Source organism: Filicampus tigris, chromosome 12, assembly GCF_054856515.1.
Source record: "Filicampus tigris isolate MCC_2025a chromosome 12, RoL_Ftig_1.0, whole genome shotgun sequence".
Taxonomy (NCBI): Eukaryota; Metazoa; Chordata; class Actinopteri; order Syngnathiformes; family Syngnathidae; genus Filicampus; species Filicampus tigris.
Window position 1 is genome coordinate 237,215 of NC_141228.1, and position 27,286 is coordinate 264,500.

The window sequence follows — 27,286 nt, forward strand, 5'->3', positions numbered from 1 at the left end:
ATTTCTTCTGAGATGTTGTTGCAGTGAGAGGAGCGGTTTGTCTGACAAGACATGTCATAGTTGAGGCTCACAATAAGCTCACTTTTGGTCGAGGTAATTAGAACATTTGTTTCACATACTTGTCCACTTACTGTTCATAAAAGAAAAAAATAATATCAAACCTTTTTTTTTTTTTACTGTTTTTCTACTATATTTATAGTTAAAGGGTAGTATATCGACTACAGTACAGTAAAAGTTATGCATATCTGTTTGAACTAGTAATTAATGTAAGGCTGTGTGTGTATTTCTTATCTATTATTCATCAAGAAATTACCCATCTATTTAATGTACTTGTCAATCAGTTGTACTTGTTTATTTGACCCCAAAATTATTGTTTGTGCATACAATGCTGACATTCACTGCACATTCCCATATTAACCTTGATCAGAGCATTAAATAAATAATTATTTACGTACCATATCTACCTCTGGCGTTACCTGGTGGACAACACATTTGTCTATGGTTTCCCTAGTTTTGTTGTGCCAGTGTGTCTCCACCACTGAAAGCATGTTTGCTTGAGGTCAGTCAGTGCACCATGGGTTATGAAAAAAGTGTGCAGGCAAACTGTGCAGTGTACTTGAAAGATATTTTCTCTTTTTCGACCCATGTGTTTTCTGCTTTCCAGTCCTCTGTATTTTTGCAATCGTTTCTGCGGAGGAGTAGTGCTACTGCCGGTCGCATTGCTGCTCAAAGGTGTGTCACTGTCATTCATACACGCTGCTTTGTTGTCTTCCACCATTCTACTTTGGCATGCAACATTACCTCTACCAATAAGATAAGCGGATTCAGTATCATCACACTCGTGTATGAATGTGCTGTCAGCTCATTGGTCACAGAGCAGGAGAGGTCCTAGGACCGTTACCGTAGGCTGTTATGCAGTATAAAAGGAACTATTGTTCATTAATTCCATTGACGTTTTACGTATTATTTTTCACTCTCACGATATTACGGGACAATGTTTGTCCCTTTACAACTCAATAGGGGACCTGTACTTGTATTTCAAAATACGGGATGATTCCGCTTTTCAAGGGAGGGTTTGCAACCCTACCGAGGAGGAGAACAAGGAGTCTTTAAGCGCACACGTTAGGATGGAGAGCCAGCAGCTATGAACATAAAATGTGTATTACAATCAATACTTATCAAGACAAAAAACTAAGGCGATGGCTACATTAGCAATTTAGCAGACACCCAAACAACGGAACAGTCTTACGGCTGATGTTAGCCATGACGAACTATGTCAAACAAATATTTTTAATACAGTGATCCCTCATTCATCGCGGTTAATGGGGGGACAGAACCCGCCGCGATAAGTGAAACCCGCAAAGTAGAGTCGGACTTATGATTATGATTATGATTATTATTTTATTTGATATTTATTGTAGTTTTATTTTTGGGGGATTTGCGCCTCTGTTATGCCGACACGATTCCCACACTTCTAAATACTTGTTAAACAATCAATTTAACTATAAAAATGCAAAATGCAGAATATAAATCCCAAGCTGCAGGCTCTAATAAGAATTTAGCTTTGACCGACCGCGGCAGCTGACGATCACGACGGAACGTTCGCTAAAAACTACGTTAACGTTTTAATTTTTATCATAAAATTGACTTACCTTAACTAGAATGCCATAGTGTAATTTATCCAATCCTACACTTTAAAACTCTTGTCGCCGTCGTGAAAAGTGAAAGTAAAACGTCCGCTTCTTCTTCTTCTTCCCTCCTTCTTCTTCACCTGATTTTTCTTCTTCTCCTCCGGATCCGGAACCATGCATTAACTTTATCTTTGCAAAATAACATCAATAAAGTCCTTTGGACGAAATGAAAAGAGGGATTGTATTTAAGGTGCGCTGTTTTAAGACAACCAAAGACAAAATTAACAAACACTTTCATACATTATTTGGCGATGTCTAAATCATCCGTGCCGCTGGCCAGCTGGGAGCGTGCTGCGCTGCGCTCACGACTTATAAACAAAGCTGTTGTACTGTACTATTTGATTTTTACAAAACTTTATTAGAGCAAACACATCATTACAAATATGGAGAAGAAAGTATCCGGCTTGAGTCTGACTAATTCAACGACACATTTGAATAGTGGACGAGACTAAGCTAGAGGCTGTGATGATGTGCACCCAGTCAGCTCACGTACAGTAAAGTGTGTGGAAAAAGTAAATCCACTTTGGTCGATCTCGCGCTGGGAACCAGTCACCACCTTTTATGAATGCCTGCGGGTATGTACAAAGCCTCAGAGTCAACTCATATGTTTGAAATAATGCGTCTTTCTGCAATATAGCTCCCGATATGGCTGTGTTGTTTAATTTTTTAATTTTTTATTCATGCTTCTGAAAAATCTGCGATGCATCGAGGGCGCGGAAGTTGAACCGCGAAGTAGCGAGGGATCACTGTATTTATAATCTAATTGTTATTTGCATTATTTTGCACCAGACAAGGGTTAGAGTTTTGAGATCTACACAATAAAACGTCTCAAAATTATAATTTTTAATCATTTTAGCTTTGCTAAGGGACAATGTTTTTTATTTGTTAAATCGATTTCATTACATAAAAGAAAGATCAGACATGTTTACATGAAAATGCAAAGTTTGAATGAACAGAAGCAGAGAAGGATGAATGTGATTTTTTTCTGACCCTTTGAACAGGAAATATTTATCTTTTCACATTTAAATAACCCAATTACAAATATTCTCATTATGATTTTTACACTCACCATTACTGTAAAAATATTGACATAAATGTTACATTTACATGTACATTAGTACAAAATGTAAAACATTTTTGGCTTAAAAAATATATTTTCAAATCCACAGTTACACATTAATGGATATTTATACTTGACGGCAAGTAGTACAGTACGTCTTGCCTTACTTGAACCATTTTTAAAAACTTGAAAAAGGACTGCTACCCTCACAAAATCACCTTGGTGTTCTTGCAGTATTAGACTAATAGCTTTTCATGTCTTTAATAATTAATGGTATAATGGCATTTTGTGTCATGTTTGTAAATGTTACTGTACATTGCAACTATTGAACTGAAGCATGATTTCAAGAAAATCACAAATCGAATCGAAATCGCAATATCTGTTTTTTCTTAAAATCGTTCAGCCCCAGTACAGACAGACGTGTTGTGTTGGATTTTTTTAAAAGAAAAAAATCTATTATTATGCCCTGCGACTGGCTGGCGACCAGTTCGGGGTGTAGTCTGCCTTCGCCCATTGACAACTGGGATAGGCTCCAGCAACTCCCCGCGACCCTATATAGGATAAGCGGTTTGGAAGATGACATGACATGAAATCTATTATTAATTATTCACTAATTATTATTCATTAATTATTATGACATTAATAATTATTAACTATAAATATTCAGCATTTTTGCTTGATTTTCACTTGAAACATGATTTGTAAATCAAGGCTCTCTGCCATAATGAGTGCCGTCTTTCATAACATCGCATCAATTATGAAAAAATACTGTATGGACATGTTTGAAAAAACAGTAGTCTGCTCAAGTTGTAGCATTAAGTGAATAACAGTATTATAACGAGTATTACAAACACTTTTTTGAAAAACAATAATATGGAATATCTCAAAATCTCGAGCCATTTTCAGATTCAGCATCATCAAAATACCCTAAAACCGTTGAAGCTAACGTGGTGGCCCTCTGGCGAGGCTGAAAAGGGAGCTGGCGCACGCTTCTTCTCCTGCTCGCTCCCGGACACACGGATGTACTGCGGCTTGCTCAGGATCAAGTTGCTGGCTCCTGCTTGATACCTGTCGTTGGCTGCACCAAGGAGTTTCGGCTGTGCCGCCGCCTACCACGCGCCCTCGGATGCGGTGTGAACCACCAACTTCTCTAGGAGCTTCCCAGGGCCCGCGAATCCTAGGTGACACGCGCACCTGCTGCTGCTGCTCCTAGAAGGGTAGTGTTGACGAACAAATAATTTATCCTGAGGGAACTATTTCTTTCCAATGACTTGGATTTCCTCTGCCTAACCGAGACTTGGACTGTCGCCGGTGAGTGCAGTGCGACGCTTGAACTTTTACTGCCTGCATGTTCTTACTTGGACGCTCTGAGAACTTCAGGCCGTGGTGGAGGACCGGCGACTGTTTTTAAAAACAAATTTAAATGTAAACTGTGTATATTCGCCACAGCAGCCTATGGGCACTTTCTTTGAAGTTGCCAGTGCCGCCCCTCTATCGTGCCCCCAAATACAACAAGGAGTTTCTGAACGACTTTTCAAATCTTCTTGCCGAGATCATGCTGCTATATGATCCAATCCTGTTCATGGGAGACTTTAATATTCACGTGTGGTCTCCTAAAAACCACAGGCAAAGGACTTCTTAAGACTCACTGACTCTTTCAATTTAGTGCAGTGTGTATCTGGCTCCACTCACAAGCAAGGACATACTTTAGACCTTGTCCTTACTTTTGGTCTATCGGTCTCAAATTTGAAAGTTTTGGACAATGTGCTTTCTGACCATATGACTGTGCTCTTTGATGGAATGTTTTCCAGTGCTGTCAAAGCTAATGCTAGCGAGCGCAGGGGCCGGGTTTTTAACCCCCTCACTGCTAGTCAGTTTTCTGATGCCTTTGATCGGCTTCGTGTTCCTTCTTCAAACACACTTGTTTTTTATTCATTCTGCGTGAAAAAATAGGACTCCGTTAAAAAATGTGCAGCAAAAAATTAGACCGGAGCCATGGTTTAATGAGAGCACTCGTGCAGCTAAACAGGAATGCGGCAGAGCTAAACGCAGGTGGAAAAGAGCTGCAGGTCTCTTATCAAATGCTAAAGGACTGCTGGCATCGTTACCAGAGAAAGGCGAAGGAGTCCAAGAGAGACCACTTGTCACGTCTGATTCAGGCAAATCGACAAAATCCACATGCTCTATTTAAAACAATTGACTCTGAACTGAAGCACCGTCAACCAATTTGCACGGACTCCCCTGAAACGTGCGATAGATTCTTGCATTTTTTTGTTGACAAGTTTGCAACAGCAAGGATTTTGTTTCCAACACCACATTTGACCCCATGTCCACATTCCTTGTTCAGCAGTGTTCGAGTCCTTTGGGCCTTGACATTTTTGGAGTATGTTTGCCATAATAAGCCCTCTGGCTTCCCTTATGACTCAGTTCCTCCACACTTCTTTAAGGAGATTCTCCCTAACATCGGTAAATCGGTTTTGGCCATTATCAACAGCACCCTGTCTTCTGGTGTAGTCCCCCAACATTTTAAACATGCTGTAGGGCAACCCCTGCTTAAAAAATCTGGCCTTGATCAAGCTGTGCTATCCAATTTTTGACCCATTTCCAAGCTGCCTTTTATTTCTAAAATTCTGGAAAAAACACTCACAGTTAAGATCTTTCTTGGATTAACAAAATGTTATGGAGGTTTTCCAGTCAGGCTTCAAGAAGATGCATAGCACAGTCAGCCCTGTTACGTGTTTTTATGACATCCTCCTGGCAAATGACACTGGAGACCACGTATGTCTCGTTTTGTTGGACTTGACTGCAGCTTGCGATACGGTAGACCACAATATTCTTTTGACTCGCTTGCAACACCAAGTGGGCATTAGTGGATGCGCTCTCGAATGGTTTGGACCCTACTGGCAGGACTTTTTCTATTAGCCTAGGTTCCGCTGAGTCTCGCTCTGCCCCTCTATCGTATGGTGTTCCACAGGGTTCTATTTTGGGGCCATTGTTGTTCTCTTTGTATTTGCTGACCCTGGGTTCCATCCTTCGGGAACATGGTATTTTCTTCTACTGCGATGCGGATGAATGTCAAATCTATGTCCCGCTGAGCAAAAGTGACACTTTCTCCATAAGAACAATTTTGTCCTGCCTAGAGGACATCAAAGCCTGGATGTCACTGAATTTTCTAAATTTCAACGAAAAGAAAACATAAGTTATGGTGTTCGGTCCAGTGGCTCTTCTACATCCCACCTTGTTGACCTGTGCCCCCTGGCTTCATATCTATAGCCTGGAGGATCTGAATCTATAAGAATGGCTTTATATTAGCCAACAGGTTAACCAAAAACCAAATTGGGAATTACGTCAGCGTGAAAAGTCAGCGTGCCCTGATCTGAGCACGAGACCAGCTGGTGAAGATCAGCCCCATAGGCAGGGCCAGCCAGAGAAGAGATCAACCGACATTATGTTTTGATTTTGAAGACAGTATAGATGTGAGGGCCGCATGTTAGACGGCACCCCTTATCTGCCCTCGCCTGTCTCAGGTGAGAGCCTTCGTGAAGATGGGAAAGCTGCCCAGATCTGCTTATTGTATGATTCCTGAACTTCAGAGATGGTAAAGAAAACTGATGAGGAAATTCAATCGATTTGTGTGAGTCTTTATTATAATTATTATTTACATATTGGTTGCCTTCTTGAAAGATAAAACAAACAAAGATAAAATGCAGTGAATTGTTTTTATGAATTGATAATTGGGCTTGCTGACCCTATAGCAACCAACAACTCCAACAAATTGGTGACCTTGACGTGATCTCTCAAGGTGGGTCCATTGGCTGCTCTGAGCTCCTACAATATTACAGCGAGCCGGCAAAAGTAAATTAAATAAGTTAAGGGAGAACCTGTTTTTTCAAAATCTCATAATTCAGATTTTGTGATATTGTGGAGTTGAGGAGCGTGGCCTAAAATAATGTTAGATAAATGCTCTGAAATTCAGTAATTTATTACTGTATAGTGGTTGATATTTTTGTTGCTAGTTTGTTGTTATTTACATAATTTACTTAAGCAGCATTGTATAAAATGCTTTAAGCGTGCAGTTGTCCTGTTTGCTCTTTTTGGTGTGGTTGCTGTACAGTTTGTTTAACGTAGTTTAGTGGAAGTGAAGGTATGACCGCTTTGCCAGCGGTAGCCACCATGAGGGACAGGGAGCCCAGTTCTGAGGGCACCAGAGAGCCGCTGATGGCCTCTGAGGAACGCACAGCTGATTAGCAGCGTGTTGCGGGAGCGACTCCAATAACTATGGCTTGTGACGTATATACAGAGTTCACGAGATAGGGCAATTGGGGATTGCCAGTTATAATCAATAATTAATCAAGTGGATTTAACATTATCTGCCTTTGTCAATAATTGTGATCCTGCATTTGTCTATTTTGAGTTGCTGTTTACGTTCGGACTGCGCATGCCTTCTGAATGTTATTTGATGGTGTTTTATTTGATCGTTGTTTGTTTATGTTTGCCTCGTATGAGTGTTTGATTTTTGCTGACTTTTCTGTGGATTGTGTGATAAGAGAATACAATTAGGATCAAGTAGCATGTTGACGAAGCGCTTTTTCTTAATTCTGAATTTTTGAGTGTCGGATTGAGGTGGGAAGACGTGGAATGGACGTCTTGACATGTTTGGTCTACATTGCGGTGATGTTACGAGCCTGTGTATGGGACAGAGCTGTGAAAAAAGGAGAACCGGAATAAAAGGAGGGGGAGTGACCTTGCTGTATGACAGAGGGATTGTTAGGTAATTATAATAATGTGTTTCATTTATCATGGGGGACATCTCAAAGTGTTACAGTACAGAGGGTTAAAAACAAATTCCGTTAAAATCTAGCAGAGTTTAAAACGGAGATTGTATAAGCAGGCATGGCTCCATTACTATTTTGTGGGTGTGATTGGATGGACCACTGCCTTGGAGGAGTGGAGAAACTGGAAGAATTGTAAAAGGATGCCAAAAATAGTGAAGGGAAGCACACATTACACTTATGCAAACATTGATATGAGGTAGTGAAATTTGTGCGGAGACATAGTTAAGTGATCACAAAATGGCGTACCATCTTAAAATGGTGGCAGACAATGCCCGATGAAAAAAAACCACAGAGGCACTGATCCGTCCCTATGTTTGTTTCTCTCCAAACCAACCGTCTCGCAAACCCCAGTTTGTCTCTTTTCCTGACCGCCACCCAGTCGCCATTTCACTGTGTCTCCCTGTTCCCCTTCAGCTGATGAGAAGGGTTTGTTTGGTCTACAACTTTTGTTTTCTTTTCTTGCCGCTCACTTTCGGTATGTTATTGTTAAGTTGACTCTTCATATTGTGTTGCATGAAGTTACATTTTCAGGGTTCCATTGGCATGAATAAGGTCAATAAAGGAGTTTATGTTCCCAAAAGCAATCCATGAGACTTGCTCGGGTCAGAGTGTCATTCTTGATGTGTGACCTGGGAAGGACCATTCAAATCTCCTGATAAAACCTGCTCAATTTGAAGTATTCATTATTTCGATAGAAAAATTCATGTAAATATCCACTCAAATGATTAAAAGCATTTCTCGGTTGTATTATTTTATTGTTTTTTCTTTTGGCTTATCCCAACACAAAAACTCTCTCTCTCTTTCTCTTTCCCCCTGATGTGTGTACAAGCAAGTTTGGACACTATAATTTGAAACTTCGGTGGCCATAAGATTATGAGGAAGATAAATATTGGCTTATTAAAAAGAATAAATTTAAAAAAGTAAATATTCAAAATATTGTATGCGAAGCAGAAATGGCATGATAAAGGAGTAGCAAATGTGAATATTTGATACGAGCTGGTAATAAAGTGTAATCGCAGGAGCTTGGTTGTGCTAGAAGAGAGTTATTTAATGTGCTGCATTAGGGAGCGCAGGGAACAGGTGTGAATATTTGGGCAATGGCATCCTATTGTATTAATTAAACCGTTGCGAACGCGAGGGGAAAGTGTGTTGTTCAAGTATATTGTATTGTACTGTCTTGGAATGTGTTTACCTGATATTTAAAGTTTAAATATAAGCGTGATGGAGATTTATTCAATATTGTAGGAGTATTTTAATCTTTCAGTTGTATACATAGTAGAGGAAAATGTATATCCAAAAACTATTGTGAACACCAATTGACAAAAAGTAGGTTGAAGCGCCAGGTTTAGTATTGCTTATCCTACATGTCCCAGAAATCAATTCAAATTTAATAGAACAAAAGAAATAAATAATTTGCAAATGCGCTATATAAATAAAATTGTATTGTATGTATCCACATTATTGATAAATGTTCTACATTTGTCAGTGGCACTACAGTAATCATGAACTATTTTCCATTGCACAATTTTCTTAAACCCCAATAAACAACTGTCCAGCTTCAACACATCATCTAGTCTGTTAGAAAGTCCACATTGTTTTATTATGTAGTAGTTGTTGGCATTTGATAATTTCACTGAATATCTGTGCAGTTTTTGAGATGTCCTTCATGGTGAGTGGGCTTTGAACGCACCTCGAGTCCAGCGTGGAATGACAGAGACGGGGGTGTTTGTTTATTTTTAACTAGCTGTTGGAGTGCCAGCAGACTCCATAATTCTGACTATATTCCGTCACGTTTGTTTTTATGTATGAATACCAAAAGATGAGTTGAATCATTTATAATGTTCCTGAATCCTGTTCGGTGATTACTGTACACTACTGCATATACTTAGATACACTTAGATACAGTGTATTGAGAAGTCTAGGCGTGCTGTGAATTAATGGATGTGTATTGGAGGATGTTACTTTAATATTGCTTATCTGTGTAGTCGCAGACCACAATAAATAAACTTGTCAGGCGTGCTGTGAATTAATGGATGTGTATTGGAGGATGTTACTTTAATATTGCTTATCTGTGTAGTCGCAGACCACAATAAATAAACTTGTCAAGCCTTTGCCACTCTAAAATAGATTCAGCTGGAGACCAGTCACACATTTTTGTGCTTTACAAATCCCATCACTGCTACAGATGTTGACTACATTGCATGTTCTCCACATGCCTGCGTGGAAGTTTCCTCCAGGTCCTCAGATTACATAATGAATTAATGGCCCCGGAGAGCTCATAATAATAATAATAATAATAATAATAATAATAATAATAATAATAATAATAATAATGCTATTCTCCTATTTATTGATGGACAGACACAAAGGATTTATTTACTGGAAATATAGTTAAATTTACAAATGTAAGATGTAGCCTCAGTTAAATTGTCATTCTGAAAGCAATGCTGTTTTTATTTTGTTGGGATAATGAACATGTTTTGTTTTATTTAGTTTGTGGTGTTACTGTTAGTTTTGGATTTAGGCGAAATGAAACGCAGTATTACAACCGATCACGAGGGAATGTTGATACCCTGTGTACAAAAAAGAAAAAATATCTCTTTTGTGGGGGGATTGGAGGATTATGGAATTAGCCAATGGTGGGATTAGAAGCCACCAAACTCAGATTATTGCTACAAGTGACACTGATTCCAATAGATTACCGATGGATCGGTAACGGTAATAGTTGAAGATCTCATAGTGAGAATAGCAGCAGGGAGGTATAAGAGGAGGAAGTGTTCCTCACTTTTCGCAGGGGATACATTCTTAGCCCCCTGCTTTAATGAGTGAATTTCTGCAAAATTGAGGTACACTTTTCTGTTGTTGTTAATATTTGTTTATTATTATTATTGCGGACCAGAAGCATTTGATATGGTTAAACATGGAATTACAAAGGTGCAGGAAATGTTGCATGAGGGGTTTCTCACAATGTTGGTTGCCCAGACATTTGTATTGTCATGTGTCATCTTCCAAACCACTTATCCTATACAGGGTCACTGGAGGTGCTGGAGCTTATCCCAGCCGTCAACAGGCGAAGGCAGACTACACCCCGAACTGGTCGCCAGCCAGTCGCAGGGCACACACAGACACCGTCACTGAGCGGGAATCGATCCCACGCTGCCCACACACAACTCAGGCGTGTGTACCACTACACTATCAGTGACTCACATTTGTATTATATTGTATTGTATTAGATTACTATATTTGCAATTGCCGACATTAAATGATAGAGGTTTGTGGATTTCCCCTTAAGGCTCAGTTTTTCAGGCCCAAGGTATTTGTCTTTTAATATGATATAAAGTATCACAAATTCTGAAGTTAATGATCTTTGTTGATGGTATAAATATTTTTGTTGCCCTGGATATGGTATTATTAACCTAATAAGGAATGGACTGAATAAACGATTTTAAGAAAACAATTTTAATTTTTTGCTTCGTGAAGAGGAAGCAGAATGTTTTTTTTATTGGATTTGACAAATGAATTAATTATGTATAATTGTGTTTTTATGGAGTTGGAACTACATGGAGTCTGTGGAACTATGTTCCTTGGCTTGAATTTAGGCCATGAGCTTTTCTGAAAGACACATATGGGAAACATTTAAGATGTAGAAACAGTATGGTCAAAAAAAAAAAAATCATTGCAAAATTTCTATAGCTAATTGATAATAATCATATTTTTCAACTACAACTTTTTGCGAGGCTTGGAAACGATATGTACTTGAGTAAAACGTTGGAATTAATACGAAAAAATGAAAAGTAGAGTTTGATTCAAAGGCTATTCTAATAGCCTTCTTTGAGCCCCGAATATTATTATTTTCCTGTAAAATACAACTGTTGAACAGTGCACCAAAGATGTACAAGTAATATGGTATTTGAATTTGGCTTTGCAAAGTCAGAAATTATTTTGGATTTCTATAATGAACCATAGAGTAAGTGTTTAAAGTAAAACTACGTAAAAGCCCGTCTTGGTGACAGTGACCTCTGCTCTAAGTTGGGCTGCAAAGTGAGCAAAGGGAATCAGCCAGTAAGTAAATAAAACTGAGTTAACCGAGTTAATTTTCATGTGTTATAAAATTTTGATTAATCTCTGTAATTAATGCTTTTTGACATTTGAAATTTTGGCAGCCCTAATTAGAAGCTATTGTAGACTTATTAATTGCGCTTGAGTCGAATTTAGACACTGGAGGGTGGGAATAAGAATGATGATGAACACATTTTTTGGAGGCCAATTATTATTATTATTTCATATTTATTTTCTTCTCTCAATTCAACGTTAATATTACTTATGGATGTTAGGAAATTATGGATTTGTTGTTATTGAACGCTCTGAATTAAATAAACCACATTGTTAACCACACTGTTTTCTTTATTTGACCATGGGTGGAGAAAGCAGAGGCGTAACTAGAAATTTTTTCACTGGGGTGGCCAAAGTTGAACAACACCTCATTGAGGAGTGGCCATATGTGCCTCTTTATATGTGTGCATTTTATCTCATGAAACCATGGCTGTGGATGGTATGATGAACAATGACTGATCTGACATTGTTGTTTGGTTTCTATAATGTGAAATTATTATTTTATTGACATTGACTGTGAGAATTGAATTTTCTTGACTTTAAAGAGATTATTTTAGTGTTTGCATTCAGACCATTTGTAAATGTGTTATTTAAATATGCAGTTAATATTAAAAGTGTGGCAGGGTATCCCATATGAAAAAGCCTACAGTATATGTGTTATACATGGCAGGGATCATATCTTCCTTAAACAAAACGAGTAGAATTATCCTTAAGATGGATAAGATATATAAGATGTATAAACGACATATATTTTATGTGTTTGTATATGGAGGGTTTGAAGCACAGGTGATCCACATGTAATTCAGTTAAAACGTAATTTTAAGGTGAAACTTTTAAAAACCTTTTTCATACAGGATCAAGAGGTCAAAGCGTAGACTACTGCATCCATGTGAAAGTGGCAGGAAAATTACAGGTACCAAATTTTCCACTAGGTGGTCAGGGGGGTTGGCCACCCCTTGGCCCTCTGTGGCTACAAACCTGGGAAAAGTGTAAGTTTTTGGCAGTATTTAAAATAAGTTTTAAGACAAGCTGTTTTCTGTTTTTGCTGTTAAAAGATTGAATGTTTTGGTATGGTGAGTATCTGTTTTGGGAGATTAAAACTATTTTGGGATAGGTTTTAATTGATACATTCTTTCTCCATGTTCTATATACATGGTGTCCATAAAGTCTCTTTACCATTTAAAAAAAATATTAAAAATGCAATTGATTAGATACTTTATTCATATTTGTTCTATTGTATTCGGTGTTTATTAAAGTTTTTTCTCACACTGCATTTGTGTGTTTCAGGGATCCTGTTTGTCAAAGAGGTGATGTTGAATGAACCCCTACAAAATGGCTCCCCCTCAAGAGAAGGCGCAATGTGTCTCATGGTTTATTGAAACAAAATAGGAGAGGCAGACTCAGCGAAACTACAGAACTAAGCATGGAAGAGATACACCATCATGTCTGTCAATTTGTACATTCGGTCATTTGGGTCACTTCCAGTTCATTTTTGGGTCATTTGGGTCACTTCCAGTTCATTTTTGGGTCATTTGGGTCACTTCCAGTTCATTTTCTGGTCGTTAGGGTAACTTCCGGTTCATTTCCGAGTTATTTGGGTCACTTCTGAGTCATTTGGGTCACTTCTGGTTCATTTCCGGGTCATTTGGGTCACTTCCGGTCCATTTCCGGGTCATTTGGGTCACTTCCTGTTGATTTTGGGTCCTCCCCCAAGATGGCTGCTGCATTGGGGAGACCTCTGGGTGAGTATCCCCAATCTAGTATCCCCAGTCTACCTAATGTCCCTGCCCAAGATGGCCACCGCACTGGTAAGACCTCTGGGTGAGTATCCCCAATCTAGCTAATATTCCTGTCCAAGATGGCCGCCGCACTGGCGAGACCTTGGGGTGAATGTCCCCAGTCTAGCTAATGTCCCAGCCCAAGATGGCCGCCGCACTGGGGAGACCTCGGGGTGAGTATCCCCAGTCTAGGTAATGTCCCTGCCCAAGATGGCCGCCTGTCCGAAATGGCCGCCGCACTTGGAAGACCTCGGGGTGAGTATCCCCAGTCAAGCTAATGTCCCTGCCCAAGATGGCCGCCGCACTGGGGAGACCTTGGGGAGTATCCCCAGTCTACCTAATGTCCCTGCCCAAGATGGCCGCCACACTGCGGAAAAGTGGGAGTGGGAGTGGGATTAATAATAATAAAGTATAGGAATAACATATGTGTGAAGGCCTTTGCCTTCACACAACTAGAGAATGCAATTTCTGGAGAAATTGCATGTGAAGGCAAAGGAAGCTGAAAAGAAATTGCCGAATGCATTGGAATGAAGTTGAATAAAGTTGAATGATACTGAATAAAGTTGAATGAAGTTGAATAAAGTGGAATGAAGTAGAATAAAGTTGAATGAAGTTGAATAAAGTTGAATGATACTGAATAAATTTGAATGATATTGAATAAAGTTGAATGAAGTTGAATGAACTCTATGAAAAATATTGGAATGAGCAGATATCGAACCAGCGCTGCCCACTCACAATTCAGTGTGTGTACCACTACATCATCAGGGACTTAACTTGAAGAATGTAAAATTTAAATGTTGAATGTGCAAATGGGAATGATTTTTTTTCAAGGTTGAATAATTTGAATTTTTGGGAAGTATTAATTACGAGTGTGTTGAAAAGCTTAACCAATGTGTGTTGAATCATTTGGGTCACTTCTGGTTCATTTTAGGGTCATTTGGGACACTTCTGGGTCACTAAGGGTCACTGCCCAAGATGGCCGCCGCAATGGTGAGACCTTGGGGTGAGTGTCCCCAGTCTACCTAATGTCCCTGCCCAAGATGGCCGCCGCACTGGGGAGACCAACGGGCAATAACACTTGTCCACTGGAAATGATGGGGGAATTGTGTGGCTTTTTTAAGCGTTTTTTAACTAAAGAATGCGTTGGAATGAAGTTGAATGAGTTGAATGTACGGGAAGTAGGAATTTTGGGGGTGTTGAAAAGCTGAATGTGAGTTGAATGATTGAATGACTTGAATTTGTGGAAATTGAGAAGGTGTAAATGTGAAAAGTTGAACGTTCCAATGGAAATTAATAGTGAATAGTTGAATTTTTGTGGGTTTTTAAGGGTGAATGAGTTGAATGTGTGGGAAGTAGGAATTTTTGGGGTGTTGAAAAGCTGAATGTGAGCTGAATGAGTTGAATGACTTGAATTTGTGGAATTTGGGAAGGTGTAAATCTGAAAAGTTTAATGTGCATATGTAAATGAATGGTGAATAGTTGGATTTTTGTGGGGGTTTTTAAGGGTGAATGAGTTGAATGTGTGGGAAATAAGAATTTGGGGTGTGTTGAAAAGCATGACCAATATGAGTTGAATGAGATGAATGTTGTGAATTTCAAATTGGAATTATGTAAATTTGAATAGTTGAATATGGCAATGGGAATGAATGGTGGAATTTTGTGGCTTTTTTACGGGTGAATAAGTTGAATGTGTGGGAAGTAGGAATTTTGGGTGTGTTGAAAAGTTTATCAATGTGAGTTGAATGACATGAATGTTGTGAATTTGAAATTGAATTGGTGTAAATGTTTAAATTTGAATGTGTCAAAGGAAATGAATGGTGAATAGTAGAATAGTTGAATTATTGTGGGTTTTCAATAAGTTGAATTTTTGAGAAATTGCATTCTCTAGTTGTGTGAAGGCATCCTTTACACAACTAGAGAATGCAATTTCTGGAGAAACTGCGTGTGACGGCCAAGGAAGCTGAATGAAAACTAAAGAATGCGTTGGAATGAAGTTGAATGAAGTTTAATGTAGATGAATGAAGTTGAATGATATTGAATTAAGTTGAATGATACTGAATGAATTTGAATGACCTCTATGAAAAACTTTTGAATGCGTTGAAATGATACTGAATGTAATTAAATGAAGTTGAATGACCTCGAATGATATAGAATAGTCTGGAATGAGGAGGACATAAACAAATCAGAAGGGAAGAAAAAGAAGAGCAAGTAAGGAAAAAATAAAAGAAGGAAGTCAGGAAAAAAGAAGGCAAACAAGGATGGAATGGCTGGGGATCGAACCCACAACCTCTGGTTGGGAAACGACCACTGACCCATGTCACCCCCAATGTGAGAATGTGAGTTGAATAAGCTGAAAGTTGTCAATTTGAAATTGGAATGGTGTAAATGTTGATTATGCCATTACTGAATGTGACGGGTACTTGGGAGTCACTTCGTGGTCACTTCTGGGTCATTTGGGGTAACTTCCGGGTCACGTGGGTGACTTGGGTAACTTCCGGTTCATTTCCAGGTAATTTGGCTCACTTCCGGTCCATTTCCACGTCATTTGGGTTACTTCCAGTTCATTTCCGGGTCATTTTGGTCACTTCCGGTTCATTTTAGGGTCATTTGGGTCACGTCTGGGTCACTAGGGGTCACTGCCCAAGATGGCTGCCGCACTGGGGAGACATCGGGGTGAGTATCCCCAGTCTGGCTACTGTCCCTGTCCAAGATGGCTGCCGCACTGGGGAGACCTCGGGGTGAGTATCCCCAGTCTGGCTAATGTCCCTTCCCAATATGGCGGCAGCACTGGGTAGACCAAGGTGCAATACCACCGGTCCACTGCAAATGAATGGTGGAATTGTGTGGCTTTTTTAAGGGTGAATGAATTGAATGTGTGGGAAGTATGAATTTTGGGGGTGTTGAAAAACAGAATGTGAGTTGAATGAGTTAAATGACTTGAATTTGTAGAAATTGGGAAGGTGTAAATGTGAAAAGTTGAATGTTTCAATGGAAATTAATGGTTAATAGTGGAATGTTTGTGGGTTTTTAAGGGTGAATGAGTTGAAAGTGTGGGAAGTAGGAATTCTGGTGTGTTGAAAACTTGAATGTGAGCTGAATGAGTTGAATGACTTGAATTTGTGGAAATTTGAATGGTGTAAATGTGAAAAGTTGAATGTGCCAATGTAAATGAATGGTGAATAGTCAAATTTTTGTGGAATTTTTTAATGGTGAGTGAGTTGAATATGTGCGAAATAGGAATTTGGGGTGTGTTGAAAAGCTTTACCATTATGAGTTGAATGAGATGAATGTTGTGAAGTTCAAATTGGAATGATGTAAATGTGAATTGTTGAATATGGCAATAAGAATGAATGCTGGAATTTTGTGGTTTTTTTACGGGTGAATAAGTTGAATATGTGGAAAGTAGGAATTTTGGGTGTGTTGAAAAGTTGACCAATGTGAGTTGAATGACTTGAATGTTGTGAATTTGAAATTGGATTGGTTTAAATGTTAGAAGTTGAATGTGTCAATGGAAATGAATGGTGAATAGTTGAATTTTTGTGGGTTTTCTTAGGGTGAATAAGTTTAATTTTTGGGAAGTAGGAATTGTTGGTGTGTTGAAAAGCTTTATCAATGTAAGTTGAATGAGTTGAATCTTGTGAATTTGAAATTGGAATGGTTTACATGTGAAACGTTGAATGTGCCATTGGAAATGAATGGGTTTTTTGGGGGTGAAAAACGTGAAATTGTGAAAAATTTGTGAAACAAGAAAAAAATACTACCCAAGAAGGCATGAATATTCTGAATTTTGTGAAACTTGAATGAAAAATGTGGAACGAGATGCACGCCAAAAAAGTGGGAGGAATAAGGCGGAATAATAATAATAATCTGAATAACATATGTGTGAAGGCCTTCGCCATCACCCAATAATAATAAAGAACAGGAAAACCATATGTGTGAAGGCCTTCACCTTCACACCAAGAATAGGAATAACATATGTGTGCAGGCCTTCGCCTTCACACAATAATAAAGTATAGGAATAACATATGTGTGAAGGCCTTCGCATTCACACAATAATATAGATGAATGGTGTAGAATAACATTTACAACAATTATAACAATAATTCTAAACAGCTGCTGGACATGTCTTGCTATAATGCAACAATAGGACATTTACACACAATTAGGAAATTAATCCGGTAATAAATGATTTCTAATTTTGTAGATTATTTGGACGGTTCGGAATTAAGTTTATTAGTCTGCTCATTACAATGGTGAGGTTTAATAATAGGAAAGGACTACTTGTTAATCTTCATTATTACCATAAATAATCACCTTATCACATATTTTAATATGTCCATAGGAGTAGTGCTAGGCATGTTTGTATTTTGTGGATGCTGGTGTATTCCTTGCATTAGGGCTCTGGTCGTCAGGAGTACCAATCGTGCGGTGGGCAGTCTTGGGGAAGGGCACCTGCCCTACCTGCCACCTGCCCAGTCGGAGGGGCATATCGTCATGCCTGTCCCGGAGGTTCCAAGGCAGGAGGACTCCAACAAGGAGAACGACATCGTCGAGTTTAGGGTCCACGATAACTGATTAACATATAGGTTGATTTTGCTTGCTCATGTGCTCATATCCGTCATTGCTCACATCGGGTACACCAATAAATAACACGCACCCAGTCCATTACAGGTCACATATTTTGGTTGTATTGTTTAGAAATTTTCCACATGCTGCAGTGTGTTCCCTGAAGCTCAGTGGCAATTAACAGGGAAGGTCCGAGGGGGGGCGGACCCTGGAACATTGTCGAGTAGTAGTAGGTGATCACACACACCTACATATAGGTCAAGATACACAAACATGGGGGTGGGACGAACTGACCTTTAGGCCAGTTCAAAACAGGGACGAACATTTTTCAGAAAAGCTCAAGTTTTAGCTGAGTGATCCATAAGGTCACTCAGATGGGGTTGCTGGACTAGGCCTCTTTGGCGTATATGTTTAAATAGGTGACTTGAGCCGGGCCGTTATCTTGCTGTGACCTTTCTCTTGCTTGGCCTTCTGTGGCAAACTTATTGGTGGATTTCATTACTGGTCACACATAGTCACAGGGGCTATCTTCACAGCTCCATTCTGATTTTTCTGGCACACTACATGGGTCTAAATTTATGGCGACCCCACTTTTGTGGGGTCAAAAGAGGGAGGAGCTCTTTTTTACAAATTACTAAATTCTAAATTATGTCGGCCTCAGTATTTGAGGCCGAAAGAGGGTCTGAAGGATCTGAATCTATAAGAATGGCTTTATATTAGCCAACAGGTTAACCAAAAACCAAATTGGGAATCACACATCGCATCAATCAGTTCAAAGTCAGCTTGCCCTGATCTGAGCACGTGACCAGCTGGTGAAGATCAGCCCCATAGGCATGGCCAGCCAGGGAGGAGACCAACCCACATTATGTTTGGATTTTGAAGACAGTATAAATGTGAGGGCTGCATGTTAGACTGCGCCCCTTTTCTGCACTCGCCCGTCTTGGGTGAGAGCATTCGCGAGGATGGAAAAGCTGCCCAGATCTCCTTATTGTATGATTCCTGAACTTCAGAGATGGTAAAGAAAACTGACGAGAAAATTCAATCGATTTGTGTGAGTCTTTATTATAATTATTATTTACATAATGGATGCCTTCTTGAAAGATAAAACAAACATGCAGTGAGTTATTTTTGTGAAATGATAATTGGGCTTGCGCCCTGGTGACCCTATAGCAACCAACAAATCCAACAAGCCAATAGTCTTAACAACAACAACAGGGTTTTAAAATGGACAGTGATCTTAAATTGGACCAGCAAATCAGCACTGTTGTAAAGATCGGCTTCTTTCATCTTAGACAGCTGGCTTAGGTAAAGCCCCTCCTTTCCCATCAGCACTTAGAAAAAGTCATCCATGCCTTTGTTACATCTCAGCTAGATTACTGTAATGCACTTTATTTTGGAGTCAGCCAGTCCTCTCTCAAACGTCTCCAGTTTTGCGGTGGTTACCTTTTCCGTGTTTGTCATGCGGTCACGTGATTAGCGCGTTCAATCCGATTGCTTGAATGCGGAAGTGATTGTCCGCTCTCTGAGAAGACAGTGACACATGCGGGGAAATTTTTGGTATAGGTAGGTTGCCGTGTATTATCGATTAAAATCACATCGAATGGTCTAATCCGCAAAGCAACTGCCATGAACTGTAGGAGCCGACTGCCGAGTGAGTGAAGAAATGAAGTGGAGCGTATGCTCAACTAACAGAATTGGTGAGTGTGCCAACATAGTTTTGCCTCGCCTACTAATATATAATGTCAGTTTAGTCTTGCAATTTGGTGAGATGTGGAATGCCATATTTCTTAAATATGAAATGTGATTGAAACTGGAATGCAACTGATGCACTTAAGGCAGCCGGTTATTTACTGGGGCTGCTGTACACTTATATTGCCTTCTTATATTTAATATAACAAATATTATATTTATATATTGTACAATATTGGAATAATTTAATTGAATAACGCATTTGTGTTATTTGAATATGTTATTTGATTGTGTATACGCAGGATTCTGTGGACCTGTTTTTATGCAGTCCAGGTCGATGGTGAGCCCAGGATTGAAAACTGGAAATTGCCCGGAACAGAACTGAAACATCCTTAATCATCCCTGCTCTGGTCGGGCTTTTAGGAGGCTGCATTTTGGCCAGCCGATCCCCTTCATTAAAATGTTATCCCATACAACTTTTTTCACAGCCACTCGTTCATGCCATTTCCTTAACAAACTTTGGACTTCCCCCTGTACACCCACTGTTGAGCTGTTGGACTCAATCGTCGGACTGAGGAACTGCATACGTATTGATCTAGTTCAAAATATTAGATTACTGTATTAATTAAAAAATAATACATTATTAATTCAAGATATTGCATTATTAATTCAAAATATTAGATTATTAATTTAGAATATTAGATTATCAATTCAAAATAGTTGAGAGAAAGAATATTACAATTGAAATGCTTATTGTTTTATTTCCATTTATCGTTGTCTGTGATTAGTGTTGTCTGTCTATAAAATAATAATTCTTGGTGCCAATTCAAATGTCATGGTGTCCAGTTCTTATTATCCACTCCGAGAGTAGAACCCAAATCTTCTGAATCTGGCCTAAAGTCATAGCATGTAAACCTGTTACATGATACATTCATATAGGATAGCGTGCATGCTACAATTGTATTGTATTGTGTAATCAGAGATGTGTCACCTATATTTGTTACCATGTAATATTATTCACTTTACTCACATACAGTGCTTCTCAGTTAGAGCTTCAACAAATTATTATTTTAGTAATTGTTTAATCTATCAGTTATTTTGTCAATTAATCATTCATTCATTCATTCATTCATTATCCATACCGCTTATCCTCACAAGAGTATCCCAGCTGTCTTTGGGCAGTAGGCGGGGGACACCCTGAATCGGTTGCCAGCCAATCGCAGGGCACAAAGAGACAAACATCCGCACTCACAATCACACTCAGGGGCAATTTAGAGAGTCCAATAAACTTACCATGCATGTTTTTGGAATGTGGGAGGAAACCGGAGTACCCGGAGGAAACCCACGCAGGCACGGGGAGAACATGCAAACTCCACACAGGGAGGCCGGAGCCGGGATCGAACCCACGACCTCTGAACTGTGAGGCGGACGTGCTAACCAGTCGACCACCGTGCCGCCGTCAATTAATCAATAATTATTAAATTAATCATTAATTATTAAATTAATCTGATTTTTTTTTTTTTAAATATTAAATTTCCATTCCCTTATTAAGTCAAGTCAAATGTATTTATATAGCCCTTAATCACAAGAAAGTCTTAAAGGGCTTCACATGCCCACAATAGACAAATATTAACAGCATCCCCGGGTCTTACACCCCGGAGGGCAAGGAAAAACTAAAAAAAACCATGGGGAAAAACCTTGAGAAGGGACCGTAGATGGGGAAATCCCCCTGGATGTTTATCTTAATTTAAAAAAACAAAAACAGAAAAACAGGACTTTCTTTTAATTGACATTGCAGAAAATGCACAAACATGAATTAATTATGATTCAGTAACTAGTTTTGTCCATAACACATTAGAAAATAGGCAAAAATGTTGATCATTTTCCAAAGTAAATGCAAATGTTTTATTTTGATACAACACAAATGTGCTTTCATGATGGACTACAGAAATTGAAGAATATTTGCTGTTGAGAAGGTGAAATTCTGAGTATTTGGACAACTTTAAATTAAGAGAGGTATCTAAATAATTAATGGGTTGTCAAGAATGATTATCAATTTAATTGAGAATTGATTAGTTGTCAGTTAATCGATTAATCGTTGCACCTCTATTCTCAATTATTTTCTACGCCCCCCCCACCTAGGAAGAAAAAAATATTTCATGCACGACTAACTCCCTGCCGCGAATATAAATTGTATAATTTGTCTATAAAATGGTTGCACCTCTGCTCAATAACTTTATTAACATTGTTTATGCTGCCTGCACACACTCTGACAATGAGTGCCACTGCCGCTTACTATAGTGGATGTACTATTACACTTTATTCTGTCATGTCATGTCATCTTCTAAACCGCTTATCCTATATAGGGTCGCGGGGAGTTGCTGGAGCCTATCCCAGCCGTCAATGGGCGAAGGCAGATTACACCCCGAACTGGTCGCCAGCCAGTCGCAGGGCACACATAGACACTGTCACTGAGCGGGAATCGATCCCACGCTGCCCGCACACAACTCAGGCGTGTGTACCACTACACTATCAGCGGACTTACACTTTATTCTATTATGGCAAAAAAAAAAGTATGTTCCCTAAACTGGTAAAATAAAGAAAACTAAAAAAAAAGCATGGCACAATTAATATTTTGTCACGACTTGATCAGATTTTTATTCAGTAAAATATACATCATTGCTGCCTTTGCTAAATGACAATTCCAGGGCTATCACCTGGAATACACTATTGTGTAAAAAAAGGGGGTGCGTAATTGTCACAGACTCTCTACTCAGTTAAACAACATTTTTTTTATTTATTTTTTAATGGGAAAGTAGTTTTAAATTATGGCAACATAACTTTACATTTTATTCTGATTCTATTTCATCAGCGCATACATTCACAGATTGGATGTTGAAGGAATAATTATAAAATAGTTATTCACTAGTTCAATAGTTATTATAGTTAGTCACATTTGCTGATTACCGTATTTTCCGGACAATAAGTCGCTCCGGAGTACAAGTCGCACCAGCCATAAAATACACAATAAAGAGGAAAAAAAACATGTATAAGCCACACTGGAATATAAATCGCATTTTTGGAGGAAATTGTGCGCTTAGTTACATGTGTGGCTGCATGATGCAATACCTCATCCATAAGCAGGCAGCTGCCTGTTTGTGGTTCATTCTTGTTCAAGCATCGTCTGTAAGTAACTTAGACAATGAGCATGCAACATTTATATACGAGCTGAATTGTGGATGATTGTGTGTTGTTGACTGAACATACTAATCGCCATCGCTAATGCTAGTCGTGATCGCTAATCGTTAGCATGTCTGCCTGTTTATGGTTTATTCTTGTTCAACCATCGTCTATAAGTAACTTTGACAATTGTGTGCAATGAGAATGCAACATTTATGTACGAGCTGAAGTGGGGATGATTGTGGGTTGTTGACTGAACCTACTAATAGGTATCGCTAATGCTAATCGCAATTGCTAATCGTTAGCATAGGCTCATTTTGTTCATGAGTTTCAAGTTTCTTTTGTTTCGGCAATGATAATGATCTTCCTATTTTTTTGTGAAGAGAAAATTCTTACCGTGCTTACAGTTTCGGGTGTCACTGCTGCCTTCCTCGGAGCTGTCCCTGCTTCCACGTGACGTGTCTAAAAACAGCTGACCAGGTCGGGGGAATCTTTAAAAATAAGGCTTCCCGACCCGATCAAGGCTGCGCTCCAACCCCCCGCAAATGCGTTATATTAATAAAATTGTATTGTATTGTATTGTATTAATTTGCTCCGGACACGTCACGTGGAAGCAGTGTCAGTTTCGAGGAAGGCTGCAGTGACAGCCGAAACTGTCAGCACGGTAAGAGTTTTTCACTTCACAAAAAATAGGAAGATCATTGTCACTGTTGGAACAAAAGAAACTTGAAACTTATTTAACAAATAAGATGAATATGATTGGATCATCTTGTTTATGTCTATGAAAATATGTGTTTATGTAATGCATAGATTGATAGTATTTTCTGTTTCTTGTGCAGTTTCACAATATAAACAGGCAACTTCGCTGCACACCTGGAGTCAGTGGAGTTGTTTGTGAATGTTTAGCTGTTTGGATAAGCTGGCTTCCTCAACTAGTACGGCTCAAATTGTCTTTTTATCATACTATTTTAATTACTTATTTAACAAAACATTAGTTTTTAACCGTTTAAATTATTCATGCATTTTAATAGCTTTTAGGATTTATATTATGTTTCTTTATGTGGGTAACATGTGAAATGATAGGTAATTGTCATGGCTTGTTAGTGGTGACTTGTATTGATGTTTTGTCCCCCTCTGCAGGCGCTTTACAATACATCCATCCATCCATTATCTGTACCGCTTCTCCTCACAAGGGTCGCGGGGCGTGCTGGAGCCTATCCCAGCTGTCTTTGGGCAGTAGGCGGGGGACACCCTGAACTGGTTGCCAGCCAATCGCAGGGCACACAGAGACAAACAACCGCACTCACAATCACACCTAGGGGCAATTTAGAGTATCCAATCAACTTACCATGCATGTTTTTGGAATGTGGGAGGAAACCGGAGTGCCCGGAGAAAACCCACGCAGGCACGGGGAGAACATGCAAACTCCACACAGGGAGGCCGGAGCCGGGATCGAACCCACGACCTCTGAACTGTGAGGCGGACGTGCTAACCAGTCGACCACCGTGCCGCCCTTTACAATACAATACAATACAATTTTATTTATATAGCACATTTCATAACAGCTAGAGAGCAGACTACGTGAACTATGAACTGGAGATGGTGTGATAAAATCTGCCTATAAGAAGTCAAGTTGGAAATAATGGGGACAGAGTGAATTACGCTAAAGCGCCTGCAGAGGGAGACAAAACATCAGCACTAACAAGCCATGACAGTAATGTGTTAATAATTTCACACTTAAGTCTCTCCAGAGTATTAGTCGCACCCCTGGCCAAACTATGGGAAAAAAGCGCGACTTATAGTCCGTAAAATACGGTATGCTAAATGGACATATGTTTAAGTGATTTAGTTTACAGTATATATGTGCATTGTAAACTAAATATAAGAACGCTGTGATATTTGCCTGCAAAGAAGAATATTGCTTCCGCTCTTGTATATGCTCGCAATGAAGAAATTGCTTCTGCTTTCATATCTATCAATAGCAGACTTGTTAAGGTCTGATAAGGTTTAGAAGGTTGTGAATGTGACTGAATGTTTTTGCAATGTAATGCTTTGGTGTAATTATGACGCATGGACACAGTAATCTTTTACTCACATACACACACATAAAGAAACAAGTCCAAGTGTTTCCAATGGCTTGCATAAGTTCCCCACCCCTTAGGTTGGAAACACCCATGTAACCAGGGAATCCTGAAAGTTAATAAAAAGAGGTTACGGAGAGATAAGGTTAGAACCTACGAGTTGTTTTCCTCACGAGGACAGTGGGAAGCAGAAATTGTGCTATCTCTCCGCTCTCCTCATGAGCTGGTAACAACCCAGATAGCAAAATATGGGTGAATCAATGTTGAAATACCGTTCGTCTTAAGTGTTGAATCTACGTTGAAACCTAAAGTAGAAATTATACAGAAAGCCCAAGGTTGACAAAATGTTGGGTCAACGTTTGCTTTTCAACCATATATCACACAACATCAATGTTGATTCAACCATCATCTAAACCAGAACCTACATGCACTTTTTGTTGATTTTTTGTTGAATCAATGTTAGGGAAACAACATTAATTCAGCCATCATCTAAATTGGAATTAAATGTTACAAAAAAGACTAACAAAAATCTTGGATTAGTCCACTACAAAATGTTAGCTTTTTCATTACTTACTCAAATGTATGAAAAACCTATGACAGAAAACATGTTTAATACTAAAAAAAAGAATTAGAAGAGATCAAAATACTTTCAGTAAACCCCAGCCTCTCTATTTGGCCATACAATAAATTCTAGTCAGTGTTTCAAATAAGATCATTTAGTTTTAGTCATATTTTAGTAATCTGAAATTACCACGTACCATAAGATTTAAATCGACTAAATCTAAAGTGATTGACTGTAAGAACAACAGTCCATATTGTTGTTAAAAAAATATTTTTTTAACATAACACATAACATAACAATCCATCCAATAAAGAACAATACCACAGTAAACTAAGCGTGACTTGGGTCCGAGACAGTAGCATGCGTTGGGATGCCCCCTTTATGCTCATGAGCGAAATGAAGCCAATGCTTCCCAGCTGTACAAAAATCTTTCTGGGTCAGCGCGCAGTCAAACTGTCGAGCAGCAACTGAAAGACAATATTTAAATAAATAAATAACCAGCAGTCAGCAAGTTAAAACATTGACTAGAAAGTGCAAACGACAAGCCTGGCTCCATCCAAGCGCCTCTAAAAATACTCATATCTTATAGCTTGCAATTTTTACCATCACCTTATTCTAGTCTCATCTTTTTGGTAAGATTTGCGGATGGTGGTAATGGGCACCAGTGCTACTGCCACATCCTAATATCCCATCTGAAAAACACAGTAGGGAATGCACAAGGCAGTTAAGGTATTAGCATGATGCTAACCTCAAAAGTGAGTAAATGTATGATTTCCATTCAGCTAGTTTAACATATTGCTCTGACCCAGGGAGAAAATAGTATGCAACGTGGCATCCAAATTTTCATTTTCAAATGGCAAAGATAATGTGACAAAACACACATACAGTAATACAACAAATATGTTTAAACATGCCAGAATATTATGTATTGTGACTGCTGCCTGCTGACTCACCGACTTTCTTGGATGGAGAGTGCCGGTAGGCATCAGAAACCAGAACTACAAAGAGGCAATTGGAAAACAAGTTGTGACTCAAACATGATACAGACTGCTCCATCTAAAAGCATGACACACTCATGTTTAATATACCATTCCTTCCATGTTGTGGAGTCTTGGGAGTTTTCCAGTGTGGTGTTATACCTGAAATTCATGCACATAATTTAGACAATGTGTCTTCTGCAGTATGCATGATGCCATCTACCTCCTCAGAACAAACATCTGAATTTGATTCAGTTACCGTTATTTTGACCAGTTTTCAATTCTGCTAGGGTTGGTACTGGTATGAGATCCTGAAAGAAAGGTAGAAAAATAGTCAAAATGAGTGTGCTGCAATATATCTCTTCAAATTAGTTTCACAATAAAAAACAATTATATCAAACCACACAACTTGTATAGTGTTAAAATTGATAGGTAAAGTGTCAGGTATTTTCTATTCAGGGGTACAATATCATTGAAATCGGTACAGTCTATCACAATGGTTAAATACAAAATACAAAGGCTTGAAAGATTACACGTTTGTACAATCCATATTTGTTTCCACTTTAGATCATGTTATCAAAGCTAGCACCTTCACGCAAGTATTGCACTGTGTGTTCATGGCAAAGTGATTAGAATGGTCTTATTTATTTATGCATGCATGCTATGATCCATTGACTTCGCCTTGGTTTCTCTTTTTGTAGCCTGTACAATGTTCGCCCCTTGTTTTGCCTCTTGTTGTGGCACCCTGGTGCAC

General features: G+C 39.0%; 1 protein-coding gene across 9 annotated transcripts in view; it reads right to left on the bottom strand.

The window, feature by feature from the left end:
* Positions 1–27,286, bottom strand: part of nlgn1 (neuroligin 1) — a 282,639-nt gene that overhangs the window by 145,177 nt on the left and 110,176 nt on the right. For 2 of the 9 annotated variants that reach the window (XM_086048412.1, XM_086048411.1), the window contains exons 3-5: positions 26,792–26,843; positions 26,644–26,694; positions 26,509–26,553 (exon numbers count right to left, since the gene is read on the bottom strand). The exons of the other annotated variants lie outside the window; for them this stretch is intronic. In XM_086048412.1, coding sequence (XP_085904538.1) covers positions 26,509–26,553; positions 26,644–26,694; positions 26,792–26,843 — 148 coding nt within the window. The remainder of the gene's footprint in view (positions 1–26,508; positions 26,554–26,643; positions 26,695–26,791; positions 26,844–27,286) is intronic. 9 annotated transcript variants of the gene reach the window in all.